Below are 16,659 nucleotides of genomic sequence, written 5' to 3' on the forward strand. Positions count from 1 at the left end.
ATGGTGATGGTGATGGTGCTTGGTGGTGGAGAGTGAAAGAGGTGGTAGAATAATAAATAAAAAGAATGTTATAGTTTTGGTCCCTTTGGGGTGGGGGTGTGATAAAGGGAAAAATTCTCATATTTCAAAAAGTAACAACCAATGTGTTCGTTTTTAACCACTCTAGGGCAAGATTTGGAAACCAACCAAACATATTAAAAAATAGTAAAAAATTTGACTAAAAGTGAAGATTGGGCAAAACCGAAGGACCAAAACTTTAACTTACTCAACATCTTATTTATTATGTGCATTAATTTGGTATATAGCTTCTTTAATTGTAAGGCAAATGCGATCGAGGGTGTGTCACACCAAATCTCCTGCAAAACCGCCATGGCAGATCCTCCTACTCATTTCTTCAAGTTCATCCATCCAAGCTTCAAATTTAACCCTGTAAGCATTTTTATGCATCATTCACTTGTACGATTTCCATTTGCAAACTATCAATGGAACCAATGCGCATAATTTAGCCTACGGTATATTCTTTATACATTCCCGTTCTTTTCACCTACTTATTAAGTTGTATATGCATTTGCAGTCGATTCCAAGTTCTTTCTTGAGGAACCTAAACTGTGGGAGATGCTTCAAAGTCACACTGAGACGTGGGCGTCACGAATGGTCAGTGAACATTGACGACGGGATTTTTGGTGGTGGTTGGAGGAGATTTATGAGAGAAAATGGAGTCCAAGAGTTTGACTTTATTGTGTTCAAACATCAAGGAAGCATGGTGTTTGACTTTTTGGTGTTTGACCAATCTACATGTGAAAAACAATACCCAAATCTATTTGACGAAATGGATGTAGAAGAGCATCTCACAGAATCTGGTACGATCTGCACACATAGTAAGCTCATTGAAGGTTTTATCATTTTTGTTTCATACTTAGCATATCAAATGGTGAATATTTTTGAGTTTGAGCTTCAAGTTTGTATGAAATATTGACTGAAAGGGCCGAAGAAGCTCAAAAAGCGCAAGAGGAAAGATTATGCATATTCTCAAGACCAAGAAAATTTTCAAGTAAAGGAGACTGATTCAACAATAAAGAAAGCAACTAGTTCCACTCTTAACAATCACCCATACTTTATTTCAACTCTCAAGCCTTGTAGCTTCAAAAAATCAGCCCTGGTGACTTTTACTCTTTTAGAACCCTTAAATCTTATGGCAAAACGACTTAACTTGTGTATATTAATCTTAATCATTTACATATTGTAGTGGTTTTTTTTTCAGCATATTCCAGTTAAATTTGCCGTACAAAATGGTTTGAAAATTGGAGAAATGATTCTTAGAGATGATAAAGGTCGATCATGGAAAGTTCAGCTGAACAAAAAACAAGAAAAACATATTTATATTGGACGTGGTCTTAGAGCTTTTCGGGTTGCCAATGGATTGAAGAAAGGTGATGCATTCAAGTTTGAACTCATCGAGAATGAGAATGACGATCCCCCCATCGTCAACTTTTCCCGTACTGTATTTTCTTTATCTTCGATTTTGTGTTTCAGTTCTTTAAATTGATTCATGTTTAAGTCAAAAATGAAAAATCTGTTTATTTTTGCGCAGTTCTAAAGAGCAAGCCGATTAATACCGATAGAAAAGCAAAACTTGAACAAAAGAAACTGATTCCTTATGAAGAAGATGACCTGCCCTACTTCATGGGGAAATTGAAGTCCTGGAACATTCGACGTTCACGTTTGGTAATTATTATTGTTTCCCTTGAAAAAAAGACGTTTCTGGAAGAGATAATTTACGAAATTTCTTACAAAGATTTGTTATTATTATAGTATCTACCACTAAAATTTGCGAGGTTGAATGGATTAATCAACAAGAAGCAAATGATTCTGAAAAATTTCGAAGATGGAAGGACATGGTCTCTCGAGATACAGAACCATAAGAAAAAATTTTATTATATAGGACAAGGTTGGAAGGATTTTCAAGTTGCAAATGGATTGAAGGAAGGAGATTGTTTCAAACTGCAGGTGGTCGACAAAGGGGAAATGCCAATTGCAAACTTCTACTTATTGTAAAATTTAGAACCCTTTTAAGTTTGTTAGAAAGACTTATATTATGTTTGATATTTGCCCGTTTAGACAAATTTATCACTTAATTTGTCGATAAAAAATAGATAATCTTAGTGATATCTTTTGATTTATACGTAATATAACTTAATAAAAGTTATGAAATAAAATTAAAACGAAAATTTTAAATTCATTATAAAGAAATAAGTTTTTAAAAAAGGGTAAATGGCATAAAAGTCACTAAATTTTTCATTTTTTTCGATTTTAACACTGGTTTTTTTCTATTACATTTAAGACATTATGTTTTCAATTTGTTGCAATTTTAATCGGATGACAAGTTTGCTTTAATTCATCCGATTGCCACTGCTGACGTGGCAAAATGATGTGTCCGCAGCAAAAAAAATGACGCAAAAGTCATTATGTTATTTATTATTATTATTTTTTTTATAATTTTGACACTAAGTTTTTAATATTTTTCAATTTTGACATTAAGTTTTCGGTTTTGTCTAATTTGCAACATAAATGCAAGACATGTAAATACATAATTGCTCATTTTACCCTATGATATAATATAATATATGTTAAAAAAAAGAATATAAATGAAAGAAATATATACAAAGACATAATTGCTTCATATTTTGTATTTGGTTTTCTTTCTCTTTGCAAATATATAATTGCTCCATATACCCAATAACATAATAAAGATGTTTGTGATGAGATTGTATCAGTGAACCCAACCACCAAGATCAAGATTTTCATTGTAGATTTTTCTGGCAAGAATATGGTGGTCGGAGTTAGAGAGATACAAAAGATGATTTATGGTGAACAACTGGACGTGGGTGGTGAATAATATCGGGGTGACTTATCCTGCATCTAGGGTTTTTTCTTGAGGTTGAATAAGAAGTTTGGATGAATGTGATAGAGTTTGATAACAAGAGTTGTGATTTAAGGAATTCTTGAGAGTAAAAGAGTTGTCATTGTTAATATTGCTTCAGGTACTACTATTGTTGTATCTTTACATCCTCTATATGCGATCTATGCTGCCAGCAAAGCATAAGTTAGTCGTTTATTGTCTTTTTCTTTCTTTTTATTTGCTCCCGATTCTCTCTTTCTATTTTAAGATCAAATTAAAGGCATATACGATTTAATTTGGGTCAACAAACATGCACTAAGAATGTTTTTACAACCAAAAGGCAATCATGGTCATGAGTTATGAAAACAAGTTATTTATATACATGAGGCAAGCTCAAAGAAACGAAAGAGGATGGACAAAAAAATAAGTAAAAATACTGCATCAAGGAATAAGTGAAATAAACATTATATATATATATATATATATATATATATATATATATATATATATATATATATATATTGACAAATTAAGGTACTATAATTCAAATCTTATTTACAAATATAGGATAATCAAAAACTATATATAAACGAATATTTTCATTGATGGGGGTGGAAATTGGATATGTATATTTCATTTATGTTGCAAATTGGAGAATATCAAAAACTCAGTGTCGAAGTTCTAAAAGTTTGAAAAATTATTGTCAAAATTGAAAAAAAAAAACATACTGTCTTTTGCACCATATTTTTTTGCTTCTGACACGTCGACATACCACGTCAGCAATGACAGCTGGATGACCTTGAAGCAAACTGGTGATCTATTCAGAATTTCAACAAATTGAAAACATAGTGATTTAATTGTAACAGAAAAAACACATTGTCAAAATCAAAAAAAAAAAGTTGGTGATTTTTGTATCATTTACCGTTTTTAAAAACTAATAAAGTTTGGCCCATTTGATTTGTGAAAAGCTTTTGAGAATAATCGAAAGTATTTGAGGGTGGAAATTCCAATTTGGATTTGGAAAATAAAAGCATTTGAAAACTAAAGACAAAGTGCAAATATGGTCTCTAAGGTATGCATTTTTTTCAAGATTTAGTCTAAACCATAAAAGTTTTGGATTGGTGGTCATTTTAACCATATTTGTATGTAGATATAATCTTTCCCAAATCTGAAATGACTAATATACCCTTATTTAATGTCTTTTTTATTTTCTTTTCAAATAAACTAATAGCAAAATGGGTCCACCATATCTCTCTCTATTTCCCTCTCTCTCTCTCTCTCTCTCTCAACATCACACACACACACACGCAAACACACCTACACTCGATTTGTGATCCCATTTGCAAAAAATCGAAGCCCTACATTCTTCACCATTTTCTTTTTACCCAATCCTTTGCCAACCATCTTGAGCTCATGTGGGATCGATCCAGTTATAGAGGAAAACGTGAATGGTTTCCGATGTTACAGAAGACAACCTCCCACCCCTTCATCACATCAACAAAAGATGAATAAGCCTCCGTCTGCCATCGTCGTCCTCCTGTCGAGCTGATTTCATCTCCACCTGCGGTAATATTCAATTTAAAATTTTGATTTATGGTTTATATACATGGTTACTAATCAATTTAGATTTTTGATTTCTAGTTTTTGTGGTTAGATTGCTTCAAATTTCATCTCCACCATTCATCCTCCCCCATAAATTTCTGTTTATATATGTCATAAATGGGTGTTTTCCTCCGTTTTTCGGGAAAATTAGAGGTGGTAATCGCTACAAAGTTGGAAACGACATCGTTAGCCTGTAATTCACTGAAACTGTAGCACCTGGTTCCTGGTACGTATTCCTTGTAATTAATATTTCATAATTAATGCAATTTGCCTTGGACTCGGCGAGTTGAAGGACCAACTCGCCGAGTAGAAGCAGGATGAGACGTGGGGTCTGAGCCTCGGACTCGGCGAGTAGACCCTGTTTGGGTAAAAACCCTAACCCGGGTGTTTGCACCCTATTTAAGCACTCTAACTCGGCCTCCCTTTTCCCTAACACATCCAAAAGAGCTGTAGAGTGAAACCCTAGCCCCTTTTTGTCCTTGTAAGTGATTTTGGCCTTGTGAAGGAAGTTTGAAGCTTAAGAGAAGAAGAAGGAGGTGGAAGAGTGCAAGGAGGAGAAGTAGATCCGACATCTACCCTGCAAGAGGCTTCCATTCAGGTAGAAAAGTCCCTACCTTGATCACTAGTTCATTAGATTCCCTTTTGTCCCTAATGATGGGTTTTAGCCATAAGAACTTTCCTATGTGCGCATGCAAAACCCTAATGCTTGGATCTAGGCTTTCTAATTAAACATGATTTGAATCCAAGACTTCTAATGACTATTTAGGTGTAATAACAATATTAAAACAGATCTAGAATCATACCTTTGAATTCCTTGTTGATCTTGTTGTCTTGGAGCTTCTAGAGTCACAATTGTCACTCCTCTAATGGCTTACAAACACCAAATAGCAAGGAGGATGATTTGGGAGAGAGGAGAGGGGATGAAATCGGCCAGGGGTTCTATACTTTAGATGAAGTGCCGATTTCCCTTTCCCATAGGGTCTATTTATACTTGTAGACTCCTTAAGGGTTACAACCTAAACCCTAATTGGATAATCTTCTCTTAAAGCTATCCAAATCCATTCCTTAGATAACCCTTTGGACAATTTGAAGCAATCCATAGCTTCTAGAATCCGTCCAGTACATATCTATATGGATTTACAGTCTAAAGTTTAACTATCAAACAATTGACAGTTTATACCCTCTTATTTAATTAATCTCTTTAAGTCACCAAATTAATTCCAATTAATTCTATGACTTATACTAATCAAATAACAATATATTATTCTTTATATTATTCTCATAATATATTAATAATATTTATTCTCTCTTAATAAATCATCCTATCAAGTTGCTATGGTGAAGGCAACCCAAAAGGTCCATGCACAACCGGGTCAAATACTTGCCTAATATAGTTGCAGCCTTAGACACTATTCCAACAGTCTCCCACTTGGATAAGTCTAGTAACTATATGCACAAGTACAATTCGATTTGCAATCGTAGCTCTCAAAGACGCTGTCAAACTCTGATCTAATCAATCTTGTCCTTTAGATAAGGGATCGTACAGTCCTCTGTTAGATATCATGCTGACAATCCCATGGAATGGTTAGTCAAGCATTTAGGTTTCTCGATCTCTGATTTATTCGACATAGAACTTAATCGAACACATCAATTCAGTTCTGACCGGGCCCGACACATAAGTCAAATCAAATCATCGAGCGGCCGAGATATCTCTTCTACCCTCTTAGGATAAAATTTACAGATAAACTTCGACTTATATGCATTTACTTATTTAATAATCAACTATACACAACAATGTGTTTTATAACATTGAGTTACCAATGCGTTTTCGCATTATCAATGTACAATCAATTAACAAATAACAAACCATATATCTAGGTTTTAAGACTATATGATACTATCGTCTTGCGATCACCTCTTATATATCATATTCCATACGGTGATTCCAGCAAGCACGGGTTTGTTCCAATGCTCAAAACTAGTTCATAAGCACTCATGAACGTTGCAGCAACCCTTTGCTATGTCTAACACCATTTAGACAATCTACACACCAATTCACGCCAATCTTCATTCATATCTACTTCCAACATATGAACGATTGTGGACAAATTGAATAATTCGATTATTCACAATAAACTCAATTATTCTGGAAGTCAAAACATGCAAAGTGAAACAATAGTTAAATAATTAACATAAGATAGTAACATTACTCATAAATAAAACTCCTTTATTTAATCATCAAATGTTAATTACATTTATCTATTACACGTTTCTAATACTATCTAATCTACGCTAATATCATCCTTCAGCCCAATACTCCTAGCATGCTGCAAGTGCTTAACCCTACTCAGTCCCTTCGTAAGCGGATCTGCTGGGTTATCTTCTGATGATATCCTCTTCACTATGAGTTGTCCTTCTTCTACACGATGTCTAATAAAGTGATATTTTCTGTCGATATGTCTAGATCTACCATGATCTCTCGGTTCCTTGGTCAAGGCAACCGCTCCTTCATTATCACAGAAAATCTCCATGGGCTCCTTTATGGCAGGTACAACTCCAAGATCACCGATGAAGTTCTTCAGCCATATTGCCTCCTTCGACGCTTTGCTTGCTGCAATGTACTATGATTCGCACGTTGAATCACCTACGGTTTCCTGCTTGGAACTCTTCCATGTCACTGCTCCTCCATTCAGGGTAAAGACCCAGCCCGACTGCGAACGGTAGTTATCCCTGTCGGTCTGAAAACTGGCGTCACTATACACTCGCACCTTCAAGTCATCACTCCCTCCGAGGACTAAGAACCATTCCTTCGTCCTCCGAAGGTACTTAAGGATATTCTTCACCGCAATCCAATGGGCTCTGCCAGGGTTCCCTTGATATCTACTAACCATGCTCAAAGCGAAGGCTACATCAGGGCAAGTACAAGTCATAGCGTACATTATTGAGCCAATTGCGGGAGCGTATGGAACTCGACTCATTTCTGCTATCTCAGCTTCGGTACTCGGACTTTGAGTTTTACTCAACTTGGCATTACTTTGTATCGGTAATTCTCCCTTCTTCGAGTTTTCCATACTAAAACGTTTTAGTACCTTCTCTAAGTAAGTGTTCTGACTAAGTCCAATTAGTCTCTTACTTCTTTCTCTTACTATCCTTATTCCCAAAATATAAGAAGCCTCTCCGAGGTCCTTCATAGCGAAGCACTTCCCGAGCCAGGACTTAACTTCCTGCAGAGTCGGGATGTCGTTTCCTATGAGTAATATGTCATCGACATATAGAACGAGGAAGCTTACTATACTCCCACTGGCTTTGACATATACACACGATTCATCTTCGCTTCGTACAAATCCAAACTCTTTGACTTTCTCATCGAAGCAAAGATTCCATCTGCGAGACGCTTGCTTAAGTCCATAAATGGACTTCTCAAGCTTACACACTCTATTCGGATGCTTCGGATCCACAAACCCCTCTGGTTGAGCCATGTAAACTTCCTCAGCCAACTTTCCGTTAAGGAAAGCGGTCTTGACATCCATTTGCCAAATCTCATAATCATGAAATGCGGCAATCGCTAGCATCACTCTAATAGATTTTATCTTCGCAACTGGCGAGAAGGTCTCATCATAGTCAACTCTGGGAGTTTGAGTAAAGCCCTTCGCGACCAATCGCGCTTTATAAGTGTGTACGTTTCCATCCACGTCTGTCTTCTTCTTGAAGATCCATTTGCACCCAACGGTCTTACATCCGGGCACATTATCAACCAAATTCCAAACTTGGTTATCATACATGGATTGGATCTCGCTATCCATTGCCTCTTTCCATTTCGCAGACTCCGGGCTTGCCATGGCTTCCTTATAGCTATTAGGTTCATCAAGGTTTATTAGTGTACCATCACTAATATACGTGTCCCCTTCAGTAGTAATATGAAAACCATAAAACTGGGGTAGAACTCTAACTCTATCGGAACGTCTAAGAGGTAAGGACTCGTCAATCGGTTCAACCGGAGTTTCCTCCTCGGGTTGAGTGCCAGCGGTAGAGGTTCCTTCATCTATCGACTCTTGAATCTCTTCAAGTTCGATTTTCCTCCCACTGTCTCCTTGGCTTATGAGTTCTCGCTCTCGGAAAACTCCTCTTCTCGCAACGAAGACAACATTGTCCTTCGGTCTATAGAAGATATATCCAAAGGATTTTTGCGGGTAGCCGATGAAAATACATCGCTCACTACGAGGTTCGAGCTTGTCGTGAGTATCTCGTCTTACGAAAGCCTCGCAACCCCAAACCTTGATGTGTGCCAACGAGGGAGCTTTCCCTGTCCACATCTCGTGAGGTGTTTTGGCAACCTTCTTAGTAGGGACTCGGTTAAGGATATGGGCGGCAGTCTCTAAGGCATACCCCCAAAAAGAGATTGATAGTGAAGCACGACTCATCATAGAGTGAACCATATCCAATAGGGTTCGATTACGCCTTTCTGCCACACCATTCAACTGTGGTGTCCTAGGAGGCGTCAATTGCGAAACTATTCCACACTCCTTGAGATATTCGTGGAATTCAAGACTTAGGTACTCTCCTCCTCGATCGGATCAAAGCATCTTGATTTTCCTGCCCAATTGATTCTCCACTTCATTCTTGAACTCTTTGAACTTTTCAAAGGTTTCTGACTTTTGCTTGATTAAATAGATATACCCATATCTACTATAATCATCGGTAAAAGTCACGTAGAAGCGGTTCCCTTCCTTCGTGGTTGATCTAAACGGTCCACATACATCGGTATGTATTAGGTCCAATAGACCCTCACCCCTTTCACATGTACTCGTGAAGGGTGATTTAGTCATCTTTCCAAGTGAACAAGACTCGCACGTGTCATCTTCCCTAAGTTCGAATGACTCCAACACTCCATGCTTTTGGAGTTGGGATATGCGTTTCTTGTTGACATGTCCAAGACGACAATGCCACAAGGATGCTTTATCCATACTAGTGGAAGAATCTATGTTCAAAACATCATTTCCTAAGTTATCAACAATCATAACAGTTTCATAAATTCCATTACATGGTATAGCTTCAAAGTAAAAGACACCATTTAGATAAGCCAAAATAGAACCATTCTCATTATTAAAAGAAAATCTAAAACCTTGTCTATATAAACCATGAAATGAAATGATGTTTCTAGCCATTTCTGGCGAATACCAACAATTGTTCAAATCTAAACATAAATTATTCCTAAGCACTAAAAAATACACTCCACTCTTGGTCACAGGCGACGATCTTCTGTTCCCCATGATTAGATTGATTCTTCCTTGCTCCACATCCCTACTTCTTCTTAGTCCCTGCACATTAGAACAAATGTGGTAACCACAACCGGTATCAAGAACCCAAGAAATAGCATGATTAGAATCGTTAGATTTAATTGTATATTGGCTTTATCTTTCCTTCCTTGATGGCTTGTAGGTATTCTAGGCAGCTTCTCTTCCAATGTCCTATCTTGTGGCAGTGGTGGCACTCTGCCTCCTTAGGGTTAGGGCAGGGATTAGCGGGATCAACTTTGGTCCCACTAGAAGAGGCACCATCTCGGGCTTTAACCTTGCGATAGTTCTTAGACGAAGCCTTCCTCTTCTTTCCCTTTCCTTGACCAATTGCCAAGACAGGAGCAGCGGGTGGATTGGGAGTTGGTGCAACAGACTTGTCTTTGAAGTTGCTCTCAGCGACCCTCAAGAGACCTTGGAGTTTGCTTAGGGTGACCTCCTCTTTGTTCATGTGGTAGGTCATCCTAAATTGATTGTACATCGGAGGCAAAGAGTGAAGCACCATGTCGATCGCCAAGTCTTCCCCAAAGTCAACATTTAACTTGCGAAGGCGGTCGACATACATTTGCATCTTTTGCAGGTGCACGGTAAGAGACTCTCCATGACCCATCTTAGCGGAAATCATGTTAGTGAAAATCTCATAATGCTATTGTCTTGCGTTTTGGTGGTATCTCTCCAATAAGTCTTGATGCATCTCGTACGGGTACATGTCCTCGTAGGACTTTTGGAATTCGGAGTTCATGGTGGCTATCATGATGCAATGTACCTTCGTTGCATCTCGCTCATGAGTTTCAAAAGCGGTAATTTCAGCCGGAGTAGCAATTTCAGGGTTGATTTTCTCGAGCTTCTCATCGAGGACATACTCCTTGTCCTCATAGCGAGCAATGGTGCGAATGTATCTTATCCATTCGCTAAAGTTCGTTCCATCGAAGGTGACCTTTTGGCAAAGGCTCATCAACGTGAAAGAACTAGCAGCAGCGTTCACTACTAGAAAAAAGGCCTTTTACGACGCTCATTGCGCGTCGTAAAACGCTCAGACGACGCGCAAATGCATGTCAAGGAAGGCCCTGTCATAAAGAGAGACGACGCGCTTTTGCGCGTCGTCTATATATGACGTGCATTTACGACGCACGGTTATGACACGCAATGCGTATCCAGGAAGGCCCTGTCGTAAAGGAAGACGACACGCATTTGCGTGTCGTAACCTTACGACGCGTGTTTATGACACGCAATGCGTATCAAGGAAGCCCCTGTCAAGAAAGGCCATGTCATAAATGAAGATGACACACATTTTTGCGTATCATAATTTTAAATGTTCTAAAAAAAATATTTATATATTTATTAATTTTTAAATTAAATTTGCATTTAATGTCTCATAATAGAAATAAAATATCATATACAAAAAATACAATCAATTGCATAAAATTTAATGTCATACAATTCTATTTTTTACAATATCTAAATTTGCATCTAATCTACTCTCTACATCAAATTCCAACTAAGTAAAGTTGCATCTTGCCTTTCATAATTCTTTAAGACTAATGCTCCAAACAGATGTTATATGGATAAGAAGTTGTACATTGGCCCATCTACTCTGTGTTTCATACTAACAATTGAAATGAAGAATGCAACACTTGCATTTGCAGCATCTTATCTCTTTCGGCTTGAGCTTTCTTTTCCTCTTCTAACTCCAAAGCTATTCGCTTTCATCAACCCTATAAACACAACACAAAATCACTTGTCATTTTCATTCTACTTTTAAAATTAATTCTTATCAGGACATTCCGCTTTTAAACCTACCAATCTAGCAAATTTTTCGAAGAATATAATTTAATTTTTATGGAAAGTACATTGCTATTTCTTGAATACAAGATGTTACAAATCAAGAAACTTACATGGACTGCCGACCACCATGAACCTGCAAGACACGAGACATCAAATACTTTTAAAATTAATTCTTATCAGGACATTCCGCTTTTAAACCTACCAATCTAGCAAATTTTTCAAAGAATATAATTTAATTTTTATGGAAAGTACATTGCTATTTCTTGAATACAAGATGTTACAAATCAAGAAACTTACATGGACTGCCGACCACCATGAACCTGCAAGACACGAGACATCAAATAAATCAAAATTAAATTTTGATTTTTTTTGCTTTCAGTAACGATTAACATTTAACAAAAAAACAAAAGGTCAACCCACTCCCTTTGCCTCATTCCAGCTGACCCACTCCCTGGAAACAAGAAAAAAAACTATCAACCAACATTTTACTTATATTTGAGAGGTTTTCATATTGATTTATTTATTTGTTAATAAATAGTTTACATACTACACCTATGGTATGGATTAAGTATTCAGGGGAGGATTTACTATCAAGGAAAATGTCGAGGGTAAATTGTTCACATTGGTTTGAGTGATCTGCAATCTCTTTGAATTTGAAAGTATGACTTCGTCTTGAAGCTGCATAAAATAAATATCAATGAATACAAGCTCATAAGTCATAATCACATCTATTATTGTGTGCACATTAAACTAACACTGATTGCTAAAAGAATAAAGGTTTTGACATGTGTTTTGATTAAGAATGTAGTCATATCAAATACCTTCAAGCGCTCAGAAAGATCTTTGAAACCCTTAACAATTTGGGGCCAAAGGCGTTCACGATTGGAACTCTCCATATCTTCTAGCTTTCCCATTGCATCTGCCCACATATAATACACCCATTTAGAACCGTATTATATGTATATATAATTAAACCAATGGAAGTACACATTGTTAACAGAGGCATCCATTTCATTGATGAGGCAGATGAAAAATATATTCAAAAGCAGGAATAAAATGAGTCAATTTGAAATGCTTTTTTCCTATTACAGTTTTCCTAACTCTATCATATCCTCTACCACCATCAGTCTCCACAAATCTACATAAATAAATAAAATAAAATAAGACTTACTTATGTTGTTAAACAAAACAAGAAAAAAGTAGTCGATTACTGATTACTTGAAATATGATAGTTTGTACATAAGGGGGTTTAGCATGGTTGGAGTCGCATGTGAACCAATTTGGTATTGACCTGATAAGAAATAACAATGAAAAAGAAGTAATTTATTAGAATAGATAAACAAAAATGAAATAGAAGAAATAACAATGAAATAGAAGTAATTTATTTTCCATTTTTTAAAACTACAATGCCCTAATTAGAAACTATTTGAAAGTACAATGCTATAACTAATTAAAAAAATGAAAGTACATTACTTGAAGTACTTAAACATACAAGATAATCAGGCTCCTTCATATGTGGGAAGATGCCTCCTCCTATACAAACCCATTCATAGGAACTTTTTTATATCATCACTAGAGTATCCCACGACACTTGAAAATGATGAAAACTTCAAATAATTAATTTCTTATTTTCAATTCTTTATTATTATTTAAAAATAAAATATAAAACTAGACATCCAAACAGTTGAAAAATTCTCAAGCAGCTTTTTTGGGTGATGACATGGCAGTACCAACAGTAGCAATGTGTGTTGTTCCATGTTGTATTATCAACTATAAATGTCCTGCTAGCCATTGTTGTTGTTTGGTAACATCAAGTGTGTGTGTGTGTGTGAATGAGTGCATTAAGTCCTAAGTCCTAAGCATGGATAAGACCTTATATAAATGTTGATTGAATACAGTAAGTTACTTACTTTATCATCTACTTCAGTGTTATGGCTTAACCATGCGTAAGCCTCTCTGAAATCATCAAAAACATGAAGACCTTCAGGTGGATGAGAAGTGAGCACAATTTAAAGAGTTGAATATGCTTCTGTTGCATCCTGCACACTATGAACCTAAACAAAGGGTAAAATCTTCATTTACTTTGTCATTCAGATGGTTCATTAGGTGCAAATAAGAAAAATTCCTTGTACATACAACAGACACCATTCATCACTTAATGGAAAAGAAAGAAACAAACCCTAATCTGGTAAGCTATGCATGGGTGTTTCTTTTTTACTTGATTAAAAAAACCTACTTTAATGGAAGAAAGTATGGTTACCACATAGAAGGCACCCATCAACACAATTAAGAAAAGAGCAAAAATCGATGTGTCAACATGCAAGACTAAGGGCCACTTTTCAGTCTTCTTCTTGGAAGTCTCTTCCACAACCACCTTTTTTTTTTTGGTTTTCTTGGAAGGTCTTTTCTTCAACAAATCTTCTTTTTTTGTCACTATTTTCCATGGAAACAGTACTAGCAGATACTCCATCCCAAACCTTAGTGGTCAAAGTCAACAAAAAAGTCAATAAAATAATTTTGAGGACTAAAGAAGTGCATGTGTGTGATTGCAAATACTTACTTCATTTTGGGTATTTTCAAATAAACTAAAAACATAGAATTTATTTGATCTTGTGAAAACATCAAAGGATTCAGAAAGAGCAATTTCAGATAATATGCATGCAGTTGGAGCAAGCACAAGCATTAGTTGTACCTGTCATATCGTTAGACAAAAAAGTTTAAGTTGACAGGAAATTAAACATATGAAAAAAAGGTAAAAATGTAAAATGAGTAGAATCCTTACCATGGCACTACAAAAGTATACAAACATTACTATATAAAGGATCAGAAAGGAACTTGCATCAAATAGAGGTGAAAAGCATGCCTGCAACATCATGATTGTTCAGCACTCCCGTGTAACATTCCATCTCCCCAATGTTCCTTTACTTTAATCTGTTCCAAAATTAGGCAAAATCAATGTTATATAAATGAGCATTATGCTTATTAAGCAAGAAAATCAATATAAATTACTATATTACCTCTTTGAATCGGGTCAAATAGTATTCAATCATCTGTGTTGTGTATTTTCTTGGTACTTTGACACAACAGCACCAAGAGCACAAGCTCCAGCACTTCCGCGTAAAAAGGTTACATCCCTATCATTATCGATTTCAACAATATGTTAAATATGGATTTATATATCAAGATAATGAGATTGGAGTACTATAGAGGGTACCTAAAGCTTGCAGAAGCAGGGTCACAAGCTTCAATAATGCAAGCAGAGGTGTTCAGATCATTCTTGTTGCCATTCACTGGAAAAAATTTCAAGAGCAAGAAAGCGGTCCCCGGAGTACCATCACAAAGAGTAGAGTCGACGTGTATTCTTCTTTCAATGGTCTACCATGTGTTCACCACAACCTGTTAAACATTTCCACAAACACGTTGTAGGCATGCACACAAATGCAGAAAACCAAGAAACACGCAGTTCCCCCAAAAGATTCAGTATCTATAACCATGTGTGTTTGTGTGAGAGAGAGAGAGAGATGGTACCGTGTGCTTGAGATATGTGGCGGCTCTTCTGAATTTTCTACGGATCTGTAAGGAGGGTCAAGGGAAATCAAATTCAGGAATCAAGAACTTGGATTCCATAAATACGAAATCCTAATTGGAAATTAGGCATTCGTTTTTCAACGAGTATTAGACTTTCAGTCAATCCCACGTTTGAGTAATAGATTTTTAGCAAATCCCAGGCTTTTAGCGATTGAGCGAGTCTCAGTTTGGTTTCGGTGATAGGCTGCTGGCGACTGACATTTAGAAATCTCAATCTAAAATTAAAATCAGATGGAAGAAATCAGAAATCATAAAATCAGTTGGGAAGAAATCTGTGAAAAGAGTTGAAGTGGAAGGTGCGTTATGAGTGTCGATTCGCTTAGGTGGCGAAGCAGCAGCAATGGTGAAAGTTAAAACCCTAAGTCGTCAGTTAATAGAGAACAACATTACATGCTTCCTTCTGCGGACATTTACCCCAATTTCCCCTTTCGTCTCTCACTCTAGAAACCCTAATCCCTCCGCCACAATGAACACCATTACAGTTTCCACGGCGCCTTGAAATCCCTAACCTGAATCTCTCGATCAGAAGCGTATCTAGAAGGAAGCAGGTCAAGGAATAGTGCAAGAAAACTATTAGCGAGTATTCTCAATAACAGCAGAGAGATGAAGAAGGTGAAATTACAGCAACGATGAAGTAGATGAATGGAAATCAGAAGCCCTTTTTCTTGATTGAGATGATGAAGTCGAGAGATGGAGATGAAATCGTAACCTTCGATCTTTGATTGAGAAGTTGCACAACAGTGTGAGGAGAATGAAAGATGCGTGAAAAATGCTTAGGGCAGGGAGGGTAGCGGGCTTTTCTAATTTTTTGGCTTTTCTTTTCCCGCTTGTAACTAAGGAACGCGCGTTCATTAAAATTATAAAGCGACACATATAGAGGGCGCGCATTTAAGGTGCAGTGCCCTCCGTGTTTTTAATTTTTTTTCTTTTGAAACTAATTTAAAGGCACGCAATAATGCGTGACCTAAATCCTTAAATTTTCTGAAGAGATGACACTTTTTTAATGTCACTCTCGTTTGCGTAACATAAATTAATGAGTGTCGTAATTTGCGCGTCGTAAAAGGCTATTTTTCTAGTAGTGATTGTTTGCGTTCGACATCTACAAATAGAAAGGACAAAGATAGATAAGAATATTAATCCCCAATTATCACCCAATAAGAAAAATTAGGGCTAGGATCCAACAACAACATTTACATATTAAAAAAGAGATGTCGTAATCTAACATGCAAATAAATTGAAGGTAAGTGAATGACGATTCACTAATTCTCCACCATAAAAGCTAACTATTAGTCCTAAATGTATTGAGAGTTCCTAGGTACGGATGAGATTCATTGAAAACTATTTAATGGCATGTTTAAATCTCGATATGCTCCTCTAGTTTGTGACTGGGATACCGAGGATCACAAAGCGGGTGTGAATTACCATGCAAATTCACATGGTGCCTTCATTGTAACGATCACCTATTCGATGTGCCGGTAAACCACACACGTT

The 16,659-nt window shown here is 36.6% G+C and overlaps 1 protein-coding gene and 1 pseudogene across 2 annotated transcripts; one reads left to right on the plus strand and one right to left on the minus strand.

The window, feature by feature from the left end:
* The first annotated feature begins 286 nt into the window (after positions 1 to 286).
* LOC111879325 (B3 domain-containing protein REM10) lies at positions 287 to 2,157 on the plus strand. 2 transcript variants are annotated; one of them, XM_023875778.3, is made up of 6 exons: positions 287 to 429; positions 575 to 878; positions 984 to 1,159; positions 1,262 to 1,496; positions 1,592 to 1,725; positions 1,813 to 2,157. In XM_023875778.3, the coding sequence occupies exons 1-6, from the start codon at positions 370 to 372 to the stop codon at positions 2,053 to 2,055; spliced, it is 1,152 nt and encodes a 383-aa protein (XP_023731546.2). In that variant the 5' UTR covers positions 287 to 369; the 3' UTR covers positions 2,056 to 2,157. The 2 variants fall into 2 exon arrangements, with proteins under 2 accessions (XP_023731546.2, XP_042754115.1); XM_042898181.2 differs by having other exon boundaries at positions 575 to 860.
* A 10,434-nt stretch (positions 2,158 to 12,591) lies between these two features.
* LOC128127246 (dolichyl-diphosphooligosaccharide--protein glycosyltransferase subunit STT3A-like) lies at positions 12,592 to 14,455 on the minus strand (annotated as a pseudogene).
* Between the last annotated feature and the right edge of the window lie 2,204 nt (positions 14,456 to 16,659).

Source organism: Lactuca sativa, chromosome 1 (genome assembly GCF_002870075.4).
Source record: "Lactuca sativa cultivar Salinas chromosome 1, Lsat_Salinas_v11, whole genome shotgun sequence".
NCBI classification, from domain to species: domain Eukaryota; kingdom Viridiplantae; phylum Streptophyta; class Magnoliopsida; order Asterales; family Asteraceae; genus Lactuca; species Lactuca sativa.

Coding starts and splice junctions, on each gene's coding strand:
- LOC111879325 (XM_023875778.3), top strand. CDS start 370: ATGGCAGATCCTCCTACTCATTTCTTCAAGTTCATCCATCCAAGCTTC. Junction 430..574: donor CAAGCTTCAAATTTAACCCT/GTAAGCATTTTT, acceptor ATGCATTTGCAG/TCGATTCCAAGTTCTTTCTT. Junction 1,726..1,812: donor ACATTCGACGTTCACGTTTG/GTAATTATTATT, acceptor TTATTATTATAG/TATCTACCACTAAAATTTGC.